We start from the raw sequence: 21,306 nt of genomic DNA, 5'->3' as shown, positions 1-21,306 counted from the left end.
AGTGCCCTACATTTAGAACCATTCCGTGCAATAAGCAGGACAGATAACGTGAGGTCAGATTAACAGTAAAACCGGGCAACAATCCACCAGCTGACTCCAACAAGCTGCTGCGTCCTGTACATCCATCCCATGTGCGCTGTCTTCATGGTCCAGAAAAAGTCACAAACCATTCAGCCTGGTGTTGCATATTGACGTGGCACCATTGGTCTGGGTTCCAGTTACCGTTGAATGGGGCTTTTGTGAGGCCTGTTGACTGTTGGAGGGCCTCTGTGCATTCAAAGATTGGGTAAACACCTTGACTAGGGCGCGGTGTCCAGCAGATGAAATAAGCAAATTGGGTTAGAAAAAAAGATGACATATGTTTTTTTTTATTCAAGTTGTTATTAGCTAGAATGAATGTGCAAATCAAATCATGCAGCGTTGACAACAATGGAACCAAATGTCAGAATTCCAACCAATAAAATGACATTTATTGTTGTATCAAAGGATACCTCCGCTTTTTCCATGTTGACTAATGAATTTTTTAATTAATATTTTTGTTTGTGCATAGGGCATCAATCTTGTCTGTATCACCACATGAAGCGCTACACACGTTCTTCACCACGAGGTGTCTCCCTACACAAACACAAACCCTGCAGCCTGTTCAGCCAGTAAAGTGGTGACATTGGTCTATTTTCTCTCAAAACATGCATGTTTAATTTGGCGAATGAATAAACATTTCAGCTGTAAATTAGGCATGCAGCAGAGAGGCTTTGAAAAGGTTTGTCTTCCATGTTTTATTTATAAGATATGACCCAACATTGCAACACCCTCTAACCAGAAATGTTAATAAATGACTCACAGTTTTAATATGGTGATCTAACCTAAAGAAGGAAACACACAGTCCTTCACAGAGTGATACCGTCTGTGTTAAACAAAAAAAAGGATCAACTGTTCAGGTTGTTGTCATTATATGAATGTGTTCTGATCACAACTCATGAAAAAGTGATGAGATGGTGGAGATGGAAATCCTGCATTTCTCTGTGTGTGTGTGTTGTTGTGTCTGAGCTCTGGTGGGCAGGAAAAACACGCCGTGACTGGGACAACATTATTCCTCCCCACAGACTCAGAGTATGTCATGAAGTCTGAATGTGAGTTGGGAAAAAAATGGCAGACAAGGAGGAGTGGGAGGAGATGAAGCAAGAAGCATGTGTGTCTCCGCTGGGTCCTCCTCCTTCCTGTTACATCCATTCACTTTTCCTCACTGTGGAGAGGAAAGAAAAAAAAGGATGTGTGTGTGTGTGACCAGTTATCCCCATAAGAGGTTTTGTATTCTTTCTGCATTATTTATCCTCCCTTTCATCTGAACAGTTCTATTTTCAGCTGATCATTTAATGTCCTGCCTGAGGTTATCTTGTGTTGGGAAATAACACAGCAATCTCATGTTATGTAGACACGGTGAAGCTCAACATCATAAACACACGTATGTTACTTTTTCAGAATTAGAACAAGTTCCTAATTTCAGAACATCACACATAGGAATGAGTTTTGTTCGGTCTTGTACCTTATTTATTTATTTTTGTCCTGTTTATGCAGCCTAAATATTATTGTAAATGTTCTATAATTAAAGCTGGACTGATTGGTGATATAGTGACATTTTACACAGTTCAAATTACAGCCAGGATGACACAGTACACAAAGACTGGCATTTATGTTTGTGTCGTTTTCCTCCTCGTCTCTCTCTCACTTGCTAAAAAAATAACTTATGTGCTTTTTCATAGCAGACCTTGAATCTACAAGAAAGAATCAATATTGTGTTTAAACTTCACTGCAGCAGATAAACATTTGTACATGTATGTTATACCAGACAAAAAGGACGTCTCGCTCTGTACTTTTTCCCAGACCTTGGTTCACTTCTGCCTTGCTGTTATATAGTAATATCACTGTATGTGTTTTGTGGATGTGTAAATCATACCAGCACAGACAGAAGCATTCAGTTTTTGATGGGACCTCCAGGTCTTCACTCATCTTCCCTATTGATTTTCTCTTGCTTTCCTTTTTTTGCACTCTCAGGGGATGGGATGTCTCAATTGGTCCCGGCTACGAAGGAGAATGTGAGGGATAGGGAAACAGATAGAAGACAAGGGGAAGAGAAAAATGAAGGGAAGAACATACAGAGGAAAATAAAAACATTAAAAAAAGGAGGAAGAGACAGGAGGGGCCTGCGATCAGTGAGGCCCTTGCTGACCCCTGACCTTGATCATGACCTCAGAGGTTACCCCGGAGGTCAGAGGTTGTGTGAAAGTGCCACTGCGGCGATTCACTTCACTGCTGGGTGATGATGATCTTATGCAGCCTCCCCAGCCTGTCTGACATGATCAGTGTTGCACTCTCCCTGCGGCTCCCAAGGGCCACACATCCATCTCTAACCCGGCCACACAAGGCCCTGCTAAAAGCACCTTACAGGCAGAGTCAATGAGCAGGAGGAGAAGGGACACAAACAGAGAGAAGTGGGAAAGCTACAGGACAGAAAGGCTGTTTTATTTTGTACCCTGTAGCTCTGTCAGGGTATAAGATCTTAGTTGTATAATGGCAATGACACAAAGAATGTGTGTTTAGTTCTCTATATTTAAACTTTAACCAAATGTGCACTAACCAATGAGGCTTTTTAGAGGCTAAATCTCTGCGCTCCAACATGTTCCCTCTGCTGTAGTTGTCATGAAGAATTTATGCTGCGTCTCCTCTCTAATTTTACCATAGAACGTTATAAAAAATGGCAACATATGAAAGAAGTCATCTGTGGCAAACACACATGAACCTCTGTAGCAGAAACATGATAATTTGTAGGCAGATTGATAACTCTGACTGTAACTTGTTCTGACTTACACTGTGTACCTCCTACTGCTTCAAAGTAATCCAGAGCCTTGTGAAGCTTCTGTCAAATCCTCATGGAGATGCTCTGTGTTAAAATGCAGAGAGTTTGAGAAGATAAAGAAAAAAAAATCGACTGAGTAGTGATGTGCAAGGCTTTTAGAGCACACAATATATTACCAAAGGAAATTACTGCTATGCTCAGTACAGTTTTGCATCAAAACACAGCTGTAGTTGAAGCCGTTATGCTCAGCTAAATTAGCATTAGCTAAAAAAAAGGCAGGTTTTAATGGCCTCCCCGATGTGGGGAAAAAATGTTTTATTGGCTTTAGATGAGACTGTTATTGTTCATTATACAGTAGGTGTCCTTTACTGTGGGAGATAACAGCTTAAAGTGCACCGTATTTCAAGAATATCCTAAAAAATAGCTTGCATAAAGACTCAAAACTCAAATATTGATATTTTTTCCCATGGTCTGTAGTGCTTTATAGTTGTTTTGACTGTTTTGGTGTGAGTTGTAGAACACTGGAGATATTTTGTATTTTCAATAACACGAAAAACAAAATGCACAGAATTAATATATGTTTATATCATAAACTTTAAATAAAAGAAACCAACCTTTGTTTAAAGTGTAACTTTACGTTCACGTATAGACAACATTTTGCATCTGCTCCAGAGTTTATGGCGTCATCTGGGCGGGCACTGTACGGTGTCTGCCCCTAGTAAACACATCACCTCATACACATTTAACCCTTTCAGTAAAAAGTGACTACATTTTTCGATGCAAAAAATATATTCAGATGTCCTGTTTTACAAGTCTGCCTGTGACATTCGATGTATCATGTTCCTTACTTTGTTTTCTTTTCGTGGTTGTAAGAGATAACTGTACAAACAGAACATAATGGACACATTGCAGAGCTACTAAGCCTCTACAGATTATCTCAGACCTGTATTTCAGGTTTGGCTTAATGATAGGTAGCATCACAAGTCAGGGGAGGCCAGACTAAGGAAACACTGATTAACAAAGGGGAAAGGAATGAAAGGATTAACAGTGAGGATTCACCGGTTCATATAGGCTGTAGTTTGTCCTGAAAAAGTAATCACATCTAGCAGGCTTCATTGTGTTCTATAGCCTGGATCAATTGCTCACTATAATGTGAATCATACTGCTGATTCAATCAAAGCAGATGCATCTATACAGTGGGGCTGAGTGTATGAAAAACATGTGACTGTGTGTGATGAGAAAACTGAGCCTTTAATTTGCTGCATTATGTCTATAAATGAAGTATAAAATAAGGCAAAGCTATTTAGGTAACCTATCAGCCGAGCAACGGTCATGCTTTAGGAGGATGGAGACACAAACTCTTTCGAATCAAATCAAGTAATGGCCTGAAAGTTGAGCTAATTCAACGCACAAAAATGAACACCTTTGTCTCAAATCACCGAACCAGGCGTTATTATCTATGGCAAATTCTCCTGTTATTTTAACTGAATGCAATTAAAGTGCAAATAGCTCTAAAGAAATGAAAATGATTGAAGGGAGACAAAAAAAATCAAATAAAAATAAAGCCATAAAATATGTGTGTCTAAGAGAAGTGTAAATGCAGGCATGGATTTTTTTTCCCCCTCACATCAGCCAGACCTCACAATACACCCAACAAGTCAAATTTGGGAAGCCGCAAAGTGCTAAAAATGAAAACAATGTGCGCAGCAGATGTGTCACCCTGATAAACCTGAGCAGCCTAGCTCCAGTTCATATTGCAGCAGTACAAGTGGAGGCTGAGGCAGAGGCGTGATGTGTTTTAAGGTGAATGAGGTGGCACAGTTTGACACAGGAATTTAGGGCGCACCATACATACAGTGTGTAATTAGAAATTCTTTGCATATCCCCTCTGAGGCACGTCCACACACACACACACTGAGAGGGTCAGAGGACGTGGTCAGCAGGAGGAGACGCCTCAGGAGCAGCCAGGGTTCGGGCACATCGCTCAAGGACACTTTGACAGAAGATATGTACGCACATTGACACTCTGACCACTGGGCTGCCTGCTGCTGCTGCAACACAACGAGCTTGTTAACTAATCTGATTAACATCTGCAAAAGAATACCTTCAACAGAAATAGCATCATATCAGCCACATCCACTATGTTTGACCAAAATTACAAATGCTCACATTCCTCTCAGCTAAATAACAAAAATAAAAAAGTGTACGAATCATTTAACTCAAATGATATTTTTTATAACAGCTCCAATTAATGAAATTATGGTTATATTTATACTAGACTTTATTATTTTCACACACAGAGAAAACTCTTTCAGGCATAACTTAGTACACATTAGCTATTAATCAATAAAGCTTAAGTTTAATTACAATTTATGTACTTGTGTCTGTTTCTTTACCCAGTGAGAAAATGTTGTTGTGACATAGTTGCATGAATAAATCTGTTTTTCCATGCTGAATTTAAAGGAACACTGTTTTTATTGTTTTGTTTTTGTATAAAAGATTAGCTGTAAATCTAAATGATCTTCCTGCTCAGAGAAAACATTCCTGAATGCTCCCCTGTTGTCTTTTTTCCTTCTCTCTCTTTTTTTTTTTTTAGATATGGCTTCCAAGGTATTATTTTTGTATGATCTTTTCCTCTCCATAACACATAAAATAAAAGTACACACCACCCAACAGCTGGCTCTCACTACTTCCTGGATTTCAGTACAGTAAAAATAAAGAGTCATTTAATACCAGTGTGTGTTGTTTACCTGTAATATCTGAGTGTTGATAAAATGCTATTTAAGCAATTATAATGGCGTTATTAAGGCGATACTCCTGCGAGCTGACTCCGTTCCGTGCAGCAGTTGTGTTTTCGGGGTGAGCAGAGGTGTGATCCGGTCCGGGTCTTCCGGCCGCCCGGTCCTCTCCACTGAACTCCAACCCCCGCGCTCTCTATCAGCATCTCATTCCTGTCTCAATATGTCTCAAGATGGCGGCCAATGCAGGATCGATGTTTCAATATTGGAAGCGCTTTGACTTACAACAACTACAGGTCAGTTCAAGCTCTGTTTAAATCGTCTGGCTTCTCTTCGCTTCGCCTGTCTCGTCTCTTTCGGGGGCCGTGTTTTGTGTTTTTTCCGCGGCCGTCTCGTAGGTGTTTCGGAAGAGAATTCAAGACCTCTTCCTCACATTGATGAAAGTGGCTCTCTCGCTGATCAGAAATTGATCCTCTTTGTTCAATTCAACATCGATCGGACACTGCAACTGGGCAAGCCAGGGCGACGCCGCGGGGATGCGCCGAAATAAAAGCAAAACGGCAGGGCTTAGGCGAAAAGCTTTCGGTTAGCTATCTTTATTGCGTGTTCTTCAACTTTTACCGGAGCGAGTAGCCGTAGTTAGCCCGACGCTTTAGCCGTTGTAAGGTTGGATAATTTGGGGGAAAAAATAAGTGCGACTCATTATACGGTGGCGCTGTGGTGACACCAACCGTTGAGACGGGCAGCACGGAGACACAACAGCGCTTTGCTTGTGTTTATTCTGCTTTTTAACTGTCACGTTGGTAAGTTTAGTTGAATGGAAACATTAGCAACCTTATCGGCTAACGGTTTTTGAAACACTTTATACTGAAGTGATTCTGCTTTGATCAACTCGACCGGTTTTTTTTTTATATCCCCTGACGGTAATTACACACACAGTCAGGGTTTTTTTTTTTTTTTTTTGTACAGACATTGCCACGTCTGTGGAAGTGGACAGGACGGGACAGTGTTTGTTGTTGACGTAAAATAAAAACGTGAGAAATTTGATAGATCATGACCTTGTGATTAAAGATGAACTCCCGAGAAACGTCCCCGGCCTCACGCACGCCGCTAATCTCGTCGTGCACGGAGGAGATCCACGACACAGGGAACGGATATGAGGAAAAAAAAATATTGGGCCTGTTCACTGTGTGTGTGTGTGTGTGTGTGAATATAGCCTGTGTGTATATTAGAGCGTGTTTGACCTATCACAAGACATGTAGACAATGGCACTGTTGTGTTTTCCCGTGGCATTTAACGTGCATTGCTGAATTTCAAATCACAATTTATGAATATTAGCAGCCCGGTTGCCGTCGTCATTAACATAAGATTACATTATGCAGACTAGAACCAATTGTTCATACATTATTTTGTAAATCGCACAGGCTTGGGTTTTAAACTTTTATTTAGGTCATGATGCCCCTATGACTGTGTAGAGACAAAAGGACAGTGAACAAGTCTTCCCAGCGGGCTTTGTGTTGCACTTACGCCACATCATCAAGGCTTCACTTCTCCTATTTATTTGATCCTGTTTGGTACTCCTACTCGTGCCCCTTGTTCATGCATTATGTAAAAAAAAAAAAACATTGAGACTGCTTTCTCTTGTCTTTCCTCACTATCTATCTCCCTCCCCCCTTCCTGTCCCCCTCCCCCTTCCTTTTATATATTTTTTTTCCATCTTTGGCCCTTTAACCAGCTTTCACCTATTCTGCCCTGTTTGAACTGGTGTGTGTGTGTGTGTGAATTTGTGTGAGATCAGTCCTTTTCCGTAGATTGACTGCCAGCGTGGACAGTGAAGGCACTGCCAGCAGCCAGGACATGAAAAATGCATCGCATAAGTTTGTGATAAGGCCCTGGGTAATTATGGCAAAGGCCCCTATCACAAGCGATTAGTCAGGACAGTGAATCTGAGCGTGTGCAAAAAGGCTGGCGGTTGGCAGGGCTGTCTGCAGGATAGGAATCAGTCGGAGCTGGTGTGTGTGTGTGCGTGTGTGTGTGTGTGTATGTGTGTGCGTGCGCAGAACTGCTCAGAACATTCACTGTCTATTATTGATGACATCTTATTTACTCTCCCTCCCACTGAGAGGCTCCTAGAGGAAAGCCTTTAGAGAAGAACCCTTTTTTTTCCTCTTATCCATTTTTTTTTTTAGGATAATGCGGGGTTAGCATGATATGATCGTCAGCTAGTTGCTTCCTCATTTGCTTCTTCCAAGTGATCGAACGGACAGTGTTTCACAGTTGTTTTGTCTGTGTGTGCTGCACCAGCAAAGGAATGTTTTTTTTTTTGGTTTCTTTTGATGATGAAAATCCAACCTAGATGTCAGTAGCTTTAAGCCATCGCAGAGTCTTATTCCTCAGGCTCCAACTGCTGATGTTCATTAAAATCCTATTTGATCAGTGTGTCCCATTCCCTGTGTGAGGAACTAGCTAGGTGGTTGTTACAGGACAGAGAGTGCTTTGAAACAGCACAGCGAGCTGTTAACTTGTCTTCTCTGCATGCTTTTTTCCCCCCCCTCCCCTCCCCTTTCTCCCCCGTCACCACTACAAACACAAATGGGTGCAACAGTGATGCTTTTAGCAAGGTCTTGCACACTTGCAAAATGGATCAGTGATTCAGAGATGATGGCAGGGTGACAGTGAATTACAGATGGAGGAGGTTTTAACGTCCGTAATCCCTGTCCGTCCATTACAGAGTTGAGTTTCTTTAGAGGGGATCATCACTCTTCTCTCCTGTTGTTTTCCTTTTTTTCTCTTTTTTTTTGACCCAGTCAAGCAGTTTGCTGGAACATTGCGTTTTTGTTTAACAGCAATAAGAGCTTGCTTCATTACAGACAAGTTATAATCAGATATAAGTGAATAGCTGGGCCTAGACCTATAGTTTGTATTTTAAAGCTTGGAAAATTAAGACCAGACCGTTTGGTTAGACACAATTCCCAATTTAGGCCTAATAGCACGTCTCACCTCATAACATTTCCTGGAACAACGCACTCCAGAGCCGTAGTGAAAAAAAAATAGTTCACTGTGTTAGCGGATGGCTAAATAGTGACTTAGATGAAAACTGATCTAGGCCCTGTTCTTATTCACTACCGACTAATGGGTAAATTTAGGAAAAGGGTTTGGTAAGCTGATCCCAGATCAGCGGTCAGTAGCAACCTGAGTGGTTTAAATCTCTCAGCGACCGGCTCGCTGTTGTCTGCAGGAGTTTTAGTGTTAATTTATGAGCTGGTTGTCTGAACTCGCTGGTGGGATATTTTTACCCCTCTGTTGCTGCACAGGCTGGGGGAGCATAGAGGAAGGGGCATCACGTCATGCTTTTACTGTAGCCAGCCGCTTCTCTGCCCAGTGACAAAACCTGGCATTGGGACTGAGGTTTCACTGTGTGTTGGTGGGTGGTGAACGACTAAGCATGAGTCAGAGCGAGGGACGAGTGCATGTCAGGTCTCTGGTCTGTCCGTGGTCTACTTTGGTTGGGCTTTCTCATTGTTACTTTCCAAGAGGTAGCAGTATGAACGTACGGATGGTCGTTGAGAAGAATGTCCAGGGAGTTTTCCTTATATTATCAGTGGCCAATGCTCATCCGAGGTTCAAAGTCCTCAAAGATTAGATCAGTCTCTTGCTCAGTTTTCTCACCATCCCCCTGATTTGAGAAGTGTCCACTTCCGAATCAGTATATCTCATTTAATGCAAAAAGTAAATATATCACATTATGGTAGTGTAAACAAGTTTAGGCCAATGCCATCTGAACAAAGGATACAAAGCACTTAATAGGAGTCTAAAAATAGGGTTACCCAAACAGATGGAGTCAGCAGCTCCTAATTCAGGCTTTATGCAAAATATGTGACAAAACAGATATCTTACCTCTTGAAGAGTCTGTGGTTGAGATTAAAAATAAAACGGTTTCTGTTTTTGTGATCACACTAACACCACACCAAACTATCGATTAAGGTGCAATGCAATCATTAAGTAAAGTAGAAGTCTTCTTTAATACTTATGCTTAAACTACTATGTTTTATTAAACGTGCAAGGTAAAGAGGATATGACTTGTGGTTATTGATTAGCATCCTTAAAAAACCTTCAAAATAACAGTGAAATTAAAAAAATATCACAGTAGCTTTGCAGGAATAGTTAGAAAAATGTACAAATTATCTACTAGCTCACAATCACCCAGAAATCTGTGTATATTGCCTTTGCTACTCTATACTAAAATACACTTGAACTACACAGTCAAAACTTCCACCCAACAACCAGCAACAAGAGCACACAGGGGGCAGTTTCCACAGACCTATTTTCAAGTGGCAGGCATTATTTACAGACCCACTTGGAGTCTCTCTCACCTACAACATCATAGAGTTTCAGTGTATCTCATGACACAAGCATCCATTATTGTGCTGCTCTGTATTCCAGCAGAGAGAGCACAGGCTTCTGTGTCCAGACACCTCTCTTTGGGCACACTTTGGAATATACTGGCTGTAAGTTTGAGGATGATGTGCACCCACTTTATTTAAAAAAAAGGCGTACAGTTGAAGCGGTGCCTCAAAGGCTGATGTAATCTTGTATAGTCTATTGTTCATCCTGTAATATTAAGCCTGTAAGGTTTTCTGTAAACAAAAATCTTGCATTCCCAATGGGGGAGAATGTCTGTTCTTGTCCATTAGCCGACTGGCACAGTAAGAATATACCCAGTGTGACTTGCACACCATCAGTGGCACTCTTACACATACAGTGTTACACACTTGGCTTATTGCTTTTGTGTTTATGTTTTCATTTATCTCGGTCTGTTTAAAGTGTTGTTTGAAAATGTATAGTTGTATGTGATCTACAAGTAATAAAACTGACTTTTTTCAATAACAATGATAAAAACAACACTCAACATACTCGGCAACCTTTTCTAAAGCCATGCTTTTATATTGTTTTTTTTCCTCTATTTGCATTTATATAAAATACAATAAAAGCAGATAGACATGAACCACCAGAGTGATTACTGGAAAACATACTAAAACAATTGATTTTCTTTTAAAGTATTTAATTTTCTTAACACGTCATTCATCGCTGTATTTTCCATTTTCTCAGAGTCATTTTATGCTCCACATGCAGGACATGAAAATGAGGGTTCAGTGTGGGAACTTACGATATTTGTGGTGAGAATAACCTTCAGTAATGACAACTTTTGGACTTAAAGCGTCCAAGGACACGTGAATTCTTCAAAACCATGTGATTGGTTGTTAAGGTGCAGTTTTCTGATGACCCAGCAAGACTGAAGGAGGTTTATGGCATTTTGAAGAGTTGAACAAGATGTTAACATGGAAATATAAACAGAGGCAGTGGACCAGAAAACGAAATGGTGTCTCATTTCCACACAGTATACCACAATGTGATAATTTAGACCAAATGCAGATGGTCACACACTGGGGGCCAGTGTTCAAAAGGTTTTTTTGACAAGTTTGGCTCAAGGCTCTGCTAGGTTTGAAGCTAATGGAGTGTCTCTGCAGAGTCTGTTGAAATTTGTTTCTACAGATAACCCTATGGCCTCCAGTGGTCTGGTGAAGCCAGGCTATTGGTGAACCACTTGCCCTACCTAATTTTAGTGTTGTTTATCTCACTGTTATCAAGGCGTCTGGGCTAAATAAGGTCTGAAGAGCCTTATGTGCAGACCTTATCCCATGTCAACCCATGACTTCAGTATCAGTGTCCTGTTAGATCATTGACCATAGGTATTGAATTCTAATAGGCCTATTGGTGTGTCCTAATGGTTCAAGTATTGAATTATGATATTGGCAAGAGCTGATGGCCCCAGGACTGAATTATGATATTGGTGTGCTGCAGGCTAATGGTTCTTGGTATTGAATTATGATATTTGTGCACTTTGATGGTGTAGGGATTGAATTATGATATGGCTTGCTACCTGCTAATAGCTCACTCTGTGTAATTTTCAATGTCAATCATGGTTTTAGTTGCGAGATCCATAGCCAACCTTTAGGCTCAGTCCATCAGTCACGTCAAATGAAATCAGAATTCAATCTTTACCCTTTGAACTCAGTCCATTTTACCTAACTGTATTTTTCCCTTACTCTCATAGCTGTTAGGTGAAAAATGGTGGACGGTTAAATAACAAATTAACACCATTTTTTAGATGTTAAAGAGTTTATTGATTGTCTAGACTTTGTACAGCAGTCAGTCAGTAACTGTGTGTGGATCTGGGATTTTCATACACTGCCTTACGTTATATGGGGCCTAATGTTCAAATGATGGAATTATAATAGCTCAGAATCTATGCTAACTTAATTTCTGTAAGTGTCCACACCTTTGCAGTGTTTATGTTGAGCTCATTCCCGTTTTGGTAGTTTAAAAGGAACCATAGCTGTGATGGTTCTGCTGCCAGCTCACAGAGTAAATGGACGACCTGCTTCTGTGTCAGCCCTCTAAAAATAACACAGACTGCTGGCTGGGCTCAGCAGAAAACTACCACCGATTATGATGATTCAACTACCCTGTATTCACAGGTGCGTGTGTGTGTTGGATGGGGGTGGGTTATGGTTAACAAATCATTCTCTGCTTTCTGTTTGGCACTCTCAGGTTTAAAAGTCATGTTGTGAGGTGGTAAAACTTTTCTGATTTCACGAGAGTTTAGAAGCTCCAGAAGAAGAATACACACTTGAGTGTTTTTGTGTATCTTCAGTTGTTGAGGTATGACAATTAACAGTTACAGCAGTACTTGTCATCCAGTTGTGACTGCACTGGACACCAAATTAAATAGTTGTAACACCCAGGACCCTGCAATTACTGCTGAACAGGATTTGTCTAAAACCTACTTATGGCTGGTCCACAGCATTGTCTAACTGAAAGTTGGGAAGTTCTTTACAAATGGTGTCCTGTATCTGTTAAATTCATTGAATGATGTCAGGCAGTACCTTAACCTCTTTCTGACCTCTGACCTGAGCAGCTGTCAGACTGGAGCCGGGGTTCAGGGGTAGTCTGACCCTTAAGACCTCGAGATGACCTGCACTGTCTGACTGGCCTAACCTTCTGAGCTAACCAATGATGACTTTACCATCTGTCCTGCCTTTTAACAGGTCTAGCCTCCTTGAACTTGAACTTGTTTGGATGTGGAAAGCGGGGGGAAAAAAACATCTCAAGCGAGAAAACTGCCTCACAATTTGCACAGGCTGTTTTCCTACATTTATGTGTTATTTTTAAAGCCTAATGACCAAATGTGAAGGAGTTCAGTTTTTGTTTACGTATTTATGCATAATTTGTGTGCTCCTTCTGGAGTTGGAGGGGTCTGTACATGCCCCAGTTAAAAGGCGTAAAATTGGATGTACATTGCTGAGCAGCGTAGCCTGCCTTCTCATTTTTAAAAGTGAGAGTTGTCCTCTTGAGGAAGGGGGAAGGGACTATGTGTTTAGTAGACACAAGCTCATCCGCTGACTGCTGTCTGACCCTGAGTTCAGCGGTATGGTTATTAATAGGCCCAGAGGCCTCAACTTCCAGGAGGCCCTCTGATCAGCTCCAGATGTGGAATGAGAGAGGACAAATCTACGTTAGCCTATCCATGTTTCACATGAAGCAGAAAGTAAGGGAGATAGGCATTTGGCAAGACTGATAAAGAGTGAGGGAGGGAGGAAGGGAGGGACAGGAGACCTTTCCACAGCAGGAGTGTGTTTTGTGAGTCTTTGTTTTCGTGTGTGTATGTGTGTGTATTTTTTTTTTTCGTTTATTACACTTTCTGCCCTCAGACCAAAAGACCATAAAAAACGTATGGCATCACCATGGCGACCATAATAACTACCTATAAAACAGCGTGTAAACTGTGAAATAAGACAAACAGACCAGAACAGCCCTGACTGGCTGGCTGGCTGACTGAATGGCTGCCTTCCGCCATAAAACTATTTGAGAGCCAGACTGAAGGAATGCCTCGGAGGCTGCTGTGGCTGTCACGACACATGAAAGGATTAGGCTCTGTGTTTTATCTCCTCTTTATCTGATGGTAATGGATAAGCTGAGTGTAGCCTATCATCTGACGCTTGGGCCGGGGGTTTGATGTTTTAGTAGGGTGACGGTTTGTTGAGTTGACCGCTTTGGTCTATTGATTGCTGTTTGATGGTTTTGATATGTAGGCTGTGTGGAACAGGTCAAGTCTTTTATGCAGTGAAGGCTCCAAATAGCTTTTAGCTGTCCTTCACTCCCCCCATTACTCTAGTGGTTCGTTTGATGTTTGGATCAATCAATAGAAAGAGCCTGAGCTCTTACACATGCTCCATCCTACTTCCCACTGAGCTCAATTCCTCTTCCTTCATTGTGCTGGCTTTATATCACATTCTCTCAACACAGAATAAATGATATAATTACAACCCATTACTTAGCCTAACGCAAGCTAATTATTCTGTCATTACTGTAAGGATTAGCTATGCTCATTCTCTTTCGCACTGTGTTTCTCTGCATTCTCCTCTCTAAAGTCGTGCAAGCAGAGCAAAAAACTCTTACTCATAAAGGCTGAGTAAGACTAAGCCCCAGGACATGACTGTTGACGTTGATCGTATAGACCATGGGTGTCAAACTAAGTCAGAAAGCTAGGCCACGCTAGAAAGTAGTGACAGCATGCACTGGACACATTAAAGAGTCTAGACACAAAGATATGAATAACCCAATGGGGCATTTTGATACATGCTTTTAATTTATGCGTAGAATTCAACATGCTGCTTTTATAGGCCCTGGCACAACTCATGCTGATGTGTCATCAGGCGTCTAGAAAATTACTGGATACAACAGATAGACGAGGCTAAATTAAATGTGGAAAAAGGGCATCATGCAGAGCAGGGATTTAATGTACCAGAGGCACATGAGAGTGATGCACACCTTTTTTAACTGTGCTGTAACTGTGCCAGCTGCTTGAAGCCGACTGTCGTCCTTATATGGAAGTTTAAGTGAATTACAACAAATCAAATAGGCTAACGAATTGAGAACAGATCAAATCTTAACTAAATTAGACCCACTTTGAACACTGCTTCATTGTCAAGGCTCACAGACTTTTGGGGCCAAAAGGCAAATTTGCATAAGTGTAGTAAGGTGTGCAACATTACAATGCATGCCTGCACCTGTGACTCTGTCAGTAACGAGTGATGGTTGCTTGTAAGTGCAATAGATGTCATGTAAACTGTAACAGCAGCACGCTGACTAGAAAAATTCTAGGGCCCCAGGGTTTTATATGTGCTACAGGACCTGGAGTGCCCCACTCCTCTTCCAGACTTGATTAATCCCTATCACCCCTCTCCATGATCGCAGTTTCCATTTTTTAGTCCGTATCTGTGCACTCATCCCCTCCCCAATCTCCTCTCACTGGCACAGAATGGCTTCCTGGCAGAATGGAGGCATTAATTCAGGGATGAGAGGTGTGATACTCTCTCCCCCTCTCTCTCTGTCTCTCTGGTTTTCTCTCTCTCTCTCTATCAGTGCTGTGTTTGTAATGCGTGGCCTTTATCGTAGCTGAAACAGCTCACTACCCTCTGATCCTATCTCAGATCTCAATATCCTAGCCGTTCCACCCTGTAAACGCAGGGATGAAAAATCTTGCCCTTTCACCAATGCATTACACCCTAGCATATCGCCATACCCCTCTCCGCCCATTGCACACTCCACACCACTCACCCTTTGTGACACGGGCCTCTAGCTAAATTCGAACTCTGCAAAATGAGACCAAGTGAGCTGCACTTCCTCCATGCCAGAAAGCATCTTAGTCTCATTATATTTGTATTTAGGCTCAAGATGGGCCTCTGAATCCCCTTGTCAGACAATAGGTCAGGCAAAATAATGACTAGCTCTCAGTAAGCTTCAGGAGAGTTAAGGCTTGGATGTTGGAGATAAAACAACAACCAGTCTCTCAGCAGAGAAACATGGATCAATACAAACGAAGCTGTGGTGTAAAAAGGCTGCTTTTGATCCAGGCTTGCGTCAGCATCACTGAGGTGAGTCTTGACAGCTCCTGTGCTGTTGGTAGATATGGATCTGTGTTCAAAAAAAGGAGCAAAACGCTTAGGGACCACAAGCGTCTTGTTAGACTGTGGAGAGTGTGAGGCTGACCCCCACCCCCAACTGTTCTGCACACAAACACGCAGTTGCACAAATACACACAAAAAAGTGTCACAGTGAAACTATAGTGTTAGCTTGTGGTAAAGAAAAACTTTGTGGCTTTCACTCCAGCGGGTGAGAGGAAAAGCAAAAAAAGATTCAGAGGATATGACTTTGTGTCTTCTAAACCCTGTGTGGTTTGCAAAAACAGCATCTGCTGGCACATTTAAAGTTCTGCACCCTGCTATGTCAAAGGTAAGAAGGCAGACAGGCAGCCAGGATTGTAGTCTCTTATCTGTGCTGCTGTTGTGCTGTGTTTTGAGGGGGCGTGCCTGTGATCTGTGATCATGTACCGTGTCGTTGTAGCAAGTGTGGCTGTCGCTCCTGACTGAGCTGCCACCCCACGACTCCACCCCCACACAGTAGGTTTGGCATACAGAACAGCCAGCCACATAGGAGGTGGAACGCTGCGCATGGAGATGGAGGGGGAGTTTGAAAGGTAGGCCTCGTTGATTCCAGATAAGAGATCTTTCCAGACGCCTTTACTGTTTACTATCAAAACCACATAACAGCCTCAGACATGTCAGAGATAAAAGGAAAGATTAGTGACTGCACTGGCAAGACAGAAAACTTCATCTCTTTAACATCTGTGTCATCTGTGCTAGTAGTGTAAAAGCCTGCCTCACTTTGTAATGAAGCTAATATTTTTTTTTTTAAATATTAGCCTCTTCTTTAGTGTGACTAATATGGTGTTAATGTTACTGTGAAGTGGATATATTTTTGTCCGTCTCTTTTTATGCCTGGCTTGAATTCAAGGGTGGTACTCCATCAGATTAATGTGTAAAACATGCAGTCAATGTGGAGCAGTTAACCTACACGCTGTTTGGACTGAAGGAGAAGTGGCAGACTACTTGGCATGTGCTGCAGACTAGGTGTAAACAAAGTGTTTGAAGCAGTTACAGTCCCAATTATTCTGCAGAAAATGAGATCTAAAGTAAATCCTTGTGTGGAGTTCTCGCCTCGCTCTGCGCTCCTGGTCACTGTGGCAGCACAGACAGCAGCTGCAGATTGACTTCGTTCTGTGTACATAACAATAACTTTGTTGTCATTCCAGCAGCCTATCTGTCTCGGCATCGTCAGAGCGTGAGGGTATAAGGAATTCCACAAAGTTTTGATACCTCAATTAAAGTGCGTCTGTCTCCTGTTATCTCATTTAGTCTGTAGTCAATATGATTGGCATAATCAGACATGCCTGATTGGGGCCTCCCATTTAATTAATCAGTCTCACTGTATCATCACCTGTGGCTCATTAGAGTAATTAGAGTGAATTAGTCAGATAGAAGGCCTCTCTCTGCCTGCAGACGAGTGGAAGGAATTTCATTAGGAGAGATGAACACACATACTTACACCTTGGGTCTGATGGCCACTGGTAATAGGATTTGTTTACCCATAACTGTTATCTGTGATTAGTATTATTACCACACTGGTAGGATGGAAAGATACTCATTTCCGTCTGGCCCTCCTAGCTGTGCACATGGCTTACTATGCCAAATTTCGCTAGGCGAACATGTTAGCAGACTTCCTCTTTTGAAACAGAGTTCAAAAGAATGTGGAGAGACTGGGCTCCCCAAGTTACTGCAGCGGCCTGTCTGTGCATTCATGTGAGAGCACACGCGTGTGGAGCAGTGTGCGAGAGGCTTCTTGGCCAAGTCGGTGTTGAAGTCTCTCTAGGGAGTGTTGGCAATCTGTTCCAATCGTCTTTACAGCTGACCAGACGACCAAATGAACCAGGACAGGGACTGCTGCTGTGGGCCAGTCCAGCCAAGCCAAGCAGGGCTGTTACAGCAATCACACAGACATTACAGCCCACTTAATGCTCCCCTGCACACACCATATTCCATCCTCTGCTAAACTAGACAGTGCAGTCCCAATCAGCCACAGCTAGATTTAAAAAAAAATAGTTAATGTGAATGATTAAACGAATTAATACACCAGTAAATTTAACTGTTTTCACTTCTGAAAAGTAAAAAATTTCAAAGTCAGCCCAAAGAGAGCCAGAAAGCGTAGGCCTCAGAGACTGAGGCTGAAGGCCCAAACAGTGGACACAAGTTTTCATGTAGTTTGTTCAGTACACTGCGGGCACTCCGCTGAAGTATGATTATTTGTGCTTGTCAGGCCACTTAGAAGTGTTTTCATTACTTCAGTCCTGTAAAGTTGTTGCTCACTCTAATTTTTTTAAAACTAGCATGAAGTCAATCACTGTTTTCAGACATGGTACAAAGTAAATCCCTGTGTTGTGCCAAATGGCTTCAATCTCTGTGGGTCAACCCTGCTTAATAACAGTTTTCTCTTCCAGAGATTTGGGAGTTTGATCAATTTTAATATAATTACTAAATTATGCTGCTTGTGGGTGCGGAAAGAATAGAAAATAGTTCAACTTAGTCTGAAACTGTTTTCCTTGTGATCTCTTTGCTTTGCTGACCTCTTCATTTAAACTGAAAGAAGCCATTTGGTCACACGCTGTTACTGTTTGTGATCACTGTTGTGACTTAGATAGATAGTGACAGATGTCACCATTCCGGTCATTATAAAAATGAAAGGTCTTCATCTTTCTATTTAGCGATCTATTAATCTAGCTCTCTGCTATCTTTAGTCACGACAGTAATACAAACTGCATGGATAAACTAGCAGGGATCAAGTAGCTGGACCGATTGGGCACTGACAGTCCTCCCTGCAAAGAATGTAAAAAGTCTTAATGGTTATCCTGCAAAAGTTAATAAATGAAAATATACTTCAGATTAAATATCAACTTGTTTTAATCTTTACAAATATGAGGCGAAGAGATGGGTTAACATGAATATACCCGTGTCAGCTTGACACCAGCAGCACACACTTGGCAAAGATAGCATACAAAAAAAGCAGATGTCAAAAACTTAACTATGTTATTTAACTCTAACAGAAAAAAACTAAAAAACAGTATGTTTTATAGCGGTGAACAAAATTCTAAATGGAGAATGGCATCTCGAGAGTGCTTTTTAACTTCAGCATACTGTAAACTGAAGTTCAAATTATTTTGCTTGGAGTATCTCACTCAGTACTTAAATATGACAACTTAGCATGTGCAGGAATTATGTGCCTTAGCATGGAAAATGTGACGGTCTTCTAATGGCCAATCAGATTTGATGTGTGTGTGAACAAACAGGCTTCCAGCAGGGATTGTGCACTTTCGGATGTTACGCTCTATCAGCAAGATGAGTGTAAAGTCTGCCTGTGTCTGCTGATGTGGGCAGAGACTTTGCTGCATAGTCAAAACCTGACTGTGTCTGAGGGTCCTTTTTTTAACTAAGACCATGACCATAATTACTTGCCCACTTGGCATTGAATCAATCCTCTTTCATGTGTGATGTGTTTATTTAGCTTAGCAGTGAGAATTTTTTTTGGGAATGGGGATTTGGTAACACATTGGGATATGTGCAGGGTATTGGAAAGGGATTGGACAGAATCAAGGGCGTCAGGGATTGGCACATGACCTCTTAAAGCAGAATGCTAGTGCAGGAATTGTGGTTGTTTTAGTTTCGCCCTTATTGATGAATTTCTGTGATGAGATTCGCCTGATTTGATGAATTCTTTGCCTTGCTGAACATTTGTTGGACTGATTTGCATATCAAAAAGCTTTCTGAAGAAATCTTTTGCTTAAACTGTGTAAGCAGTCATTTTAAATGTACTTGAAGGTATTTGATACTAACATAATTATTCAAACCCATAGTTGAGATAATAACAACTAAGTAAAGCCTAACAGGAGTCGGAGTATTAAATGTATAGTATAATATGTATATTATTGCATTTCCCTATTTTGAACATTATGTGTTGGTCTGAATCTTGAACATTATTCTACAAGTTAACACACATTAAACCTATAGGTTGTCCATCAGTTATACAGTTTTACATTTGTAGTAATTCAGACCACATAATTTCAGAGTGAGTTTTTATATTTTCTGAATGTGCTTCAAACACTCCGAATGAGTGTTTAATGGCATAGCTTAGATTTTTAACAGCATTATCTCTGTCCTTACTGTAGGGGATATACTTAAATTTATCCCAGTTACTGCTTACACCATCTGAATTCAAATCGGGCTCTAAACGGAAATTTTCCACTGAGTTAAATGATTTTAGTGATGTCCCCACCACCCAGAAAAGTAAGCCCTTAAGGCTATTATTATCACATTGTGATTAATATCTGCCAGTTTGATGCTGGTATCACAAACCAACTGGGTCCTGTATTCTTGTTCCTGTAGCTAATCTTTACCAATATTATAATTACACCTCTGTTCATGAACTAGAGCATTCAGTTTTTGACAATTAATTTAACATGATTAAAATTTATTAGGTTCCTCCTTTCATCAACCAATGCACAAGCTTCTGCGCACGCTCGAGTTCACTAACAGAAAGTGCAGCTGCTCCATGGCCATGGGCAGACAGGCTGCTACATCAACTGCTCCATGGGCAGCAAAAGCAAGATGGCATGTAAGCAAGTGAGCAGTGTTTTTTTTTTTTTTTCTCCGAACATCCTGTGCTACTGCGTAAAATCCATTGCGGAGGACACTCAACCAAGTCCATTTGTTACATTTTTTATGGTTTGTGGATAAAACGAGATCACGGCTGGTCAGGGAATTAAACTTAATGCTAAAGGGGTAAAAAAAACTCCTAATTAGTACTTGATCACACAATTTCTTTAGAGGGTTGTGTTTTCTTGTGTGTGTGTGTGTGTTGGGGGTGTGGACGATACTGTGGAGGTTGGCATGTGTGCATGAGTGTGTTTTGGGACCTTGTCAGCAGACTGAGCCACAAGGGCCCCTGTGGTAATGTGTGTATTAAATGATTAGTGCGTTAGTTAGCATAACGGCCCTTCAGCAGCGTTTAATCACTCTCAGGGGTGGGCGGCCTCACAGGAGGTTGGGGGGAGGGGGAGGGGTGGAGTACAGAAAGAGGGGAGAGATTTAAACTGAGGAGAAGGAACTGCTGGTTGAATGAGTGAGTGGATGATCTGTAGAGAGTATGGAAAAATGAGGGGGGAAAAGGAGTGAGCGTGACAGAGGGCAAGAATCCAACAGAAACATAATCCAGCAACACTCACACACTCAGCAGAGAGATACAATCTTTACAAGGCCTGAAAGTCTTGTTAATGTCAGCAGTTGGGCCATCATCTGGAACAAGTCCCATAAATAGCTATTAATAACAATGCAAAATGGATGTGGATAAAGGCGGGCCTTAGGTCAGCCTTGACAACACTGCTGTTGTTGATAATTGTGCTGTTGTTATGTGGAGAGAGGGGTGTTGTTGTCTGGTGCAGACAGTCAATAATTGTTGCAAGCTGCTCGTATACGTTTGTGTGCGTAGTAGTCTATTGCTACAGAAGTTGTTATGCCCCGACACTGTGGTAACTGATTGACTGACAGGCTGAAAGGTTTAGAAATTGCTTGCACTGGTAGCAGATCAAACTAGCACGGTTTTCCTTGGCGGGACATCACTGGTGTGGTTCTGCCTGTGCTGCTGCAAAATACGGGCTAGTCTGCTGCCTGCCAGATGGGTCAAGGAGTCTGTTCCTCTGTCAGA

General features: G+C 41.6%; 1 protein-coding gene across 3 annotated transcripts in view; it reads left to right on the top strand.

The window, feature by feature from the left end:
- The first annotated feature begins 5,733 nt into the window (after nucleotides 1–5,733).
- The window catches only part of cux1b (cut-like homeobox 1b), a 54,677-nt gene continuing 39,104 nt past the window's right edge, over nucleotides 5,734–21,306 (top strand). For all 3 annotated transcript variants that reach the window (XM_028420674.1, XM_028420673.1, XM_028420672.1), the window contains exon 1: nucleotides 5,734–5,888. In XM_028420674.1, coding sequence (XP_028276475.1) covers nucleotides 5,826–5,888 — 63 coding nt within the window. In that variant the 5' untranslated portion in view covers nucleotides 5,734–5,825. The remainder of the gene's footprint in view (nucleotides 5,889–21,306) is intronic.

The sequence above is a fragment of the Parambassis ranga genome, chromosome 13 (assembly GCF_900634625.1).
Source record: "Parambassis ranga chromosome 13, fParRan2.1, whole genome shotgun sequence".
Taxonomy (NCBI): domain Eukaryota; kingdom Metazoa; phylum Chordata; class Actinopteri; family Ambassidae; genus Parambassis; species Parambassis ranga.
This window is presented reverse-complemented; position numbering and strand designations above follow the sequence as displayed.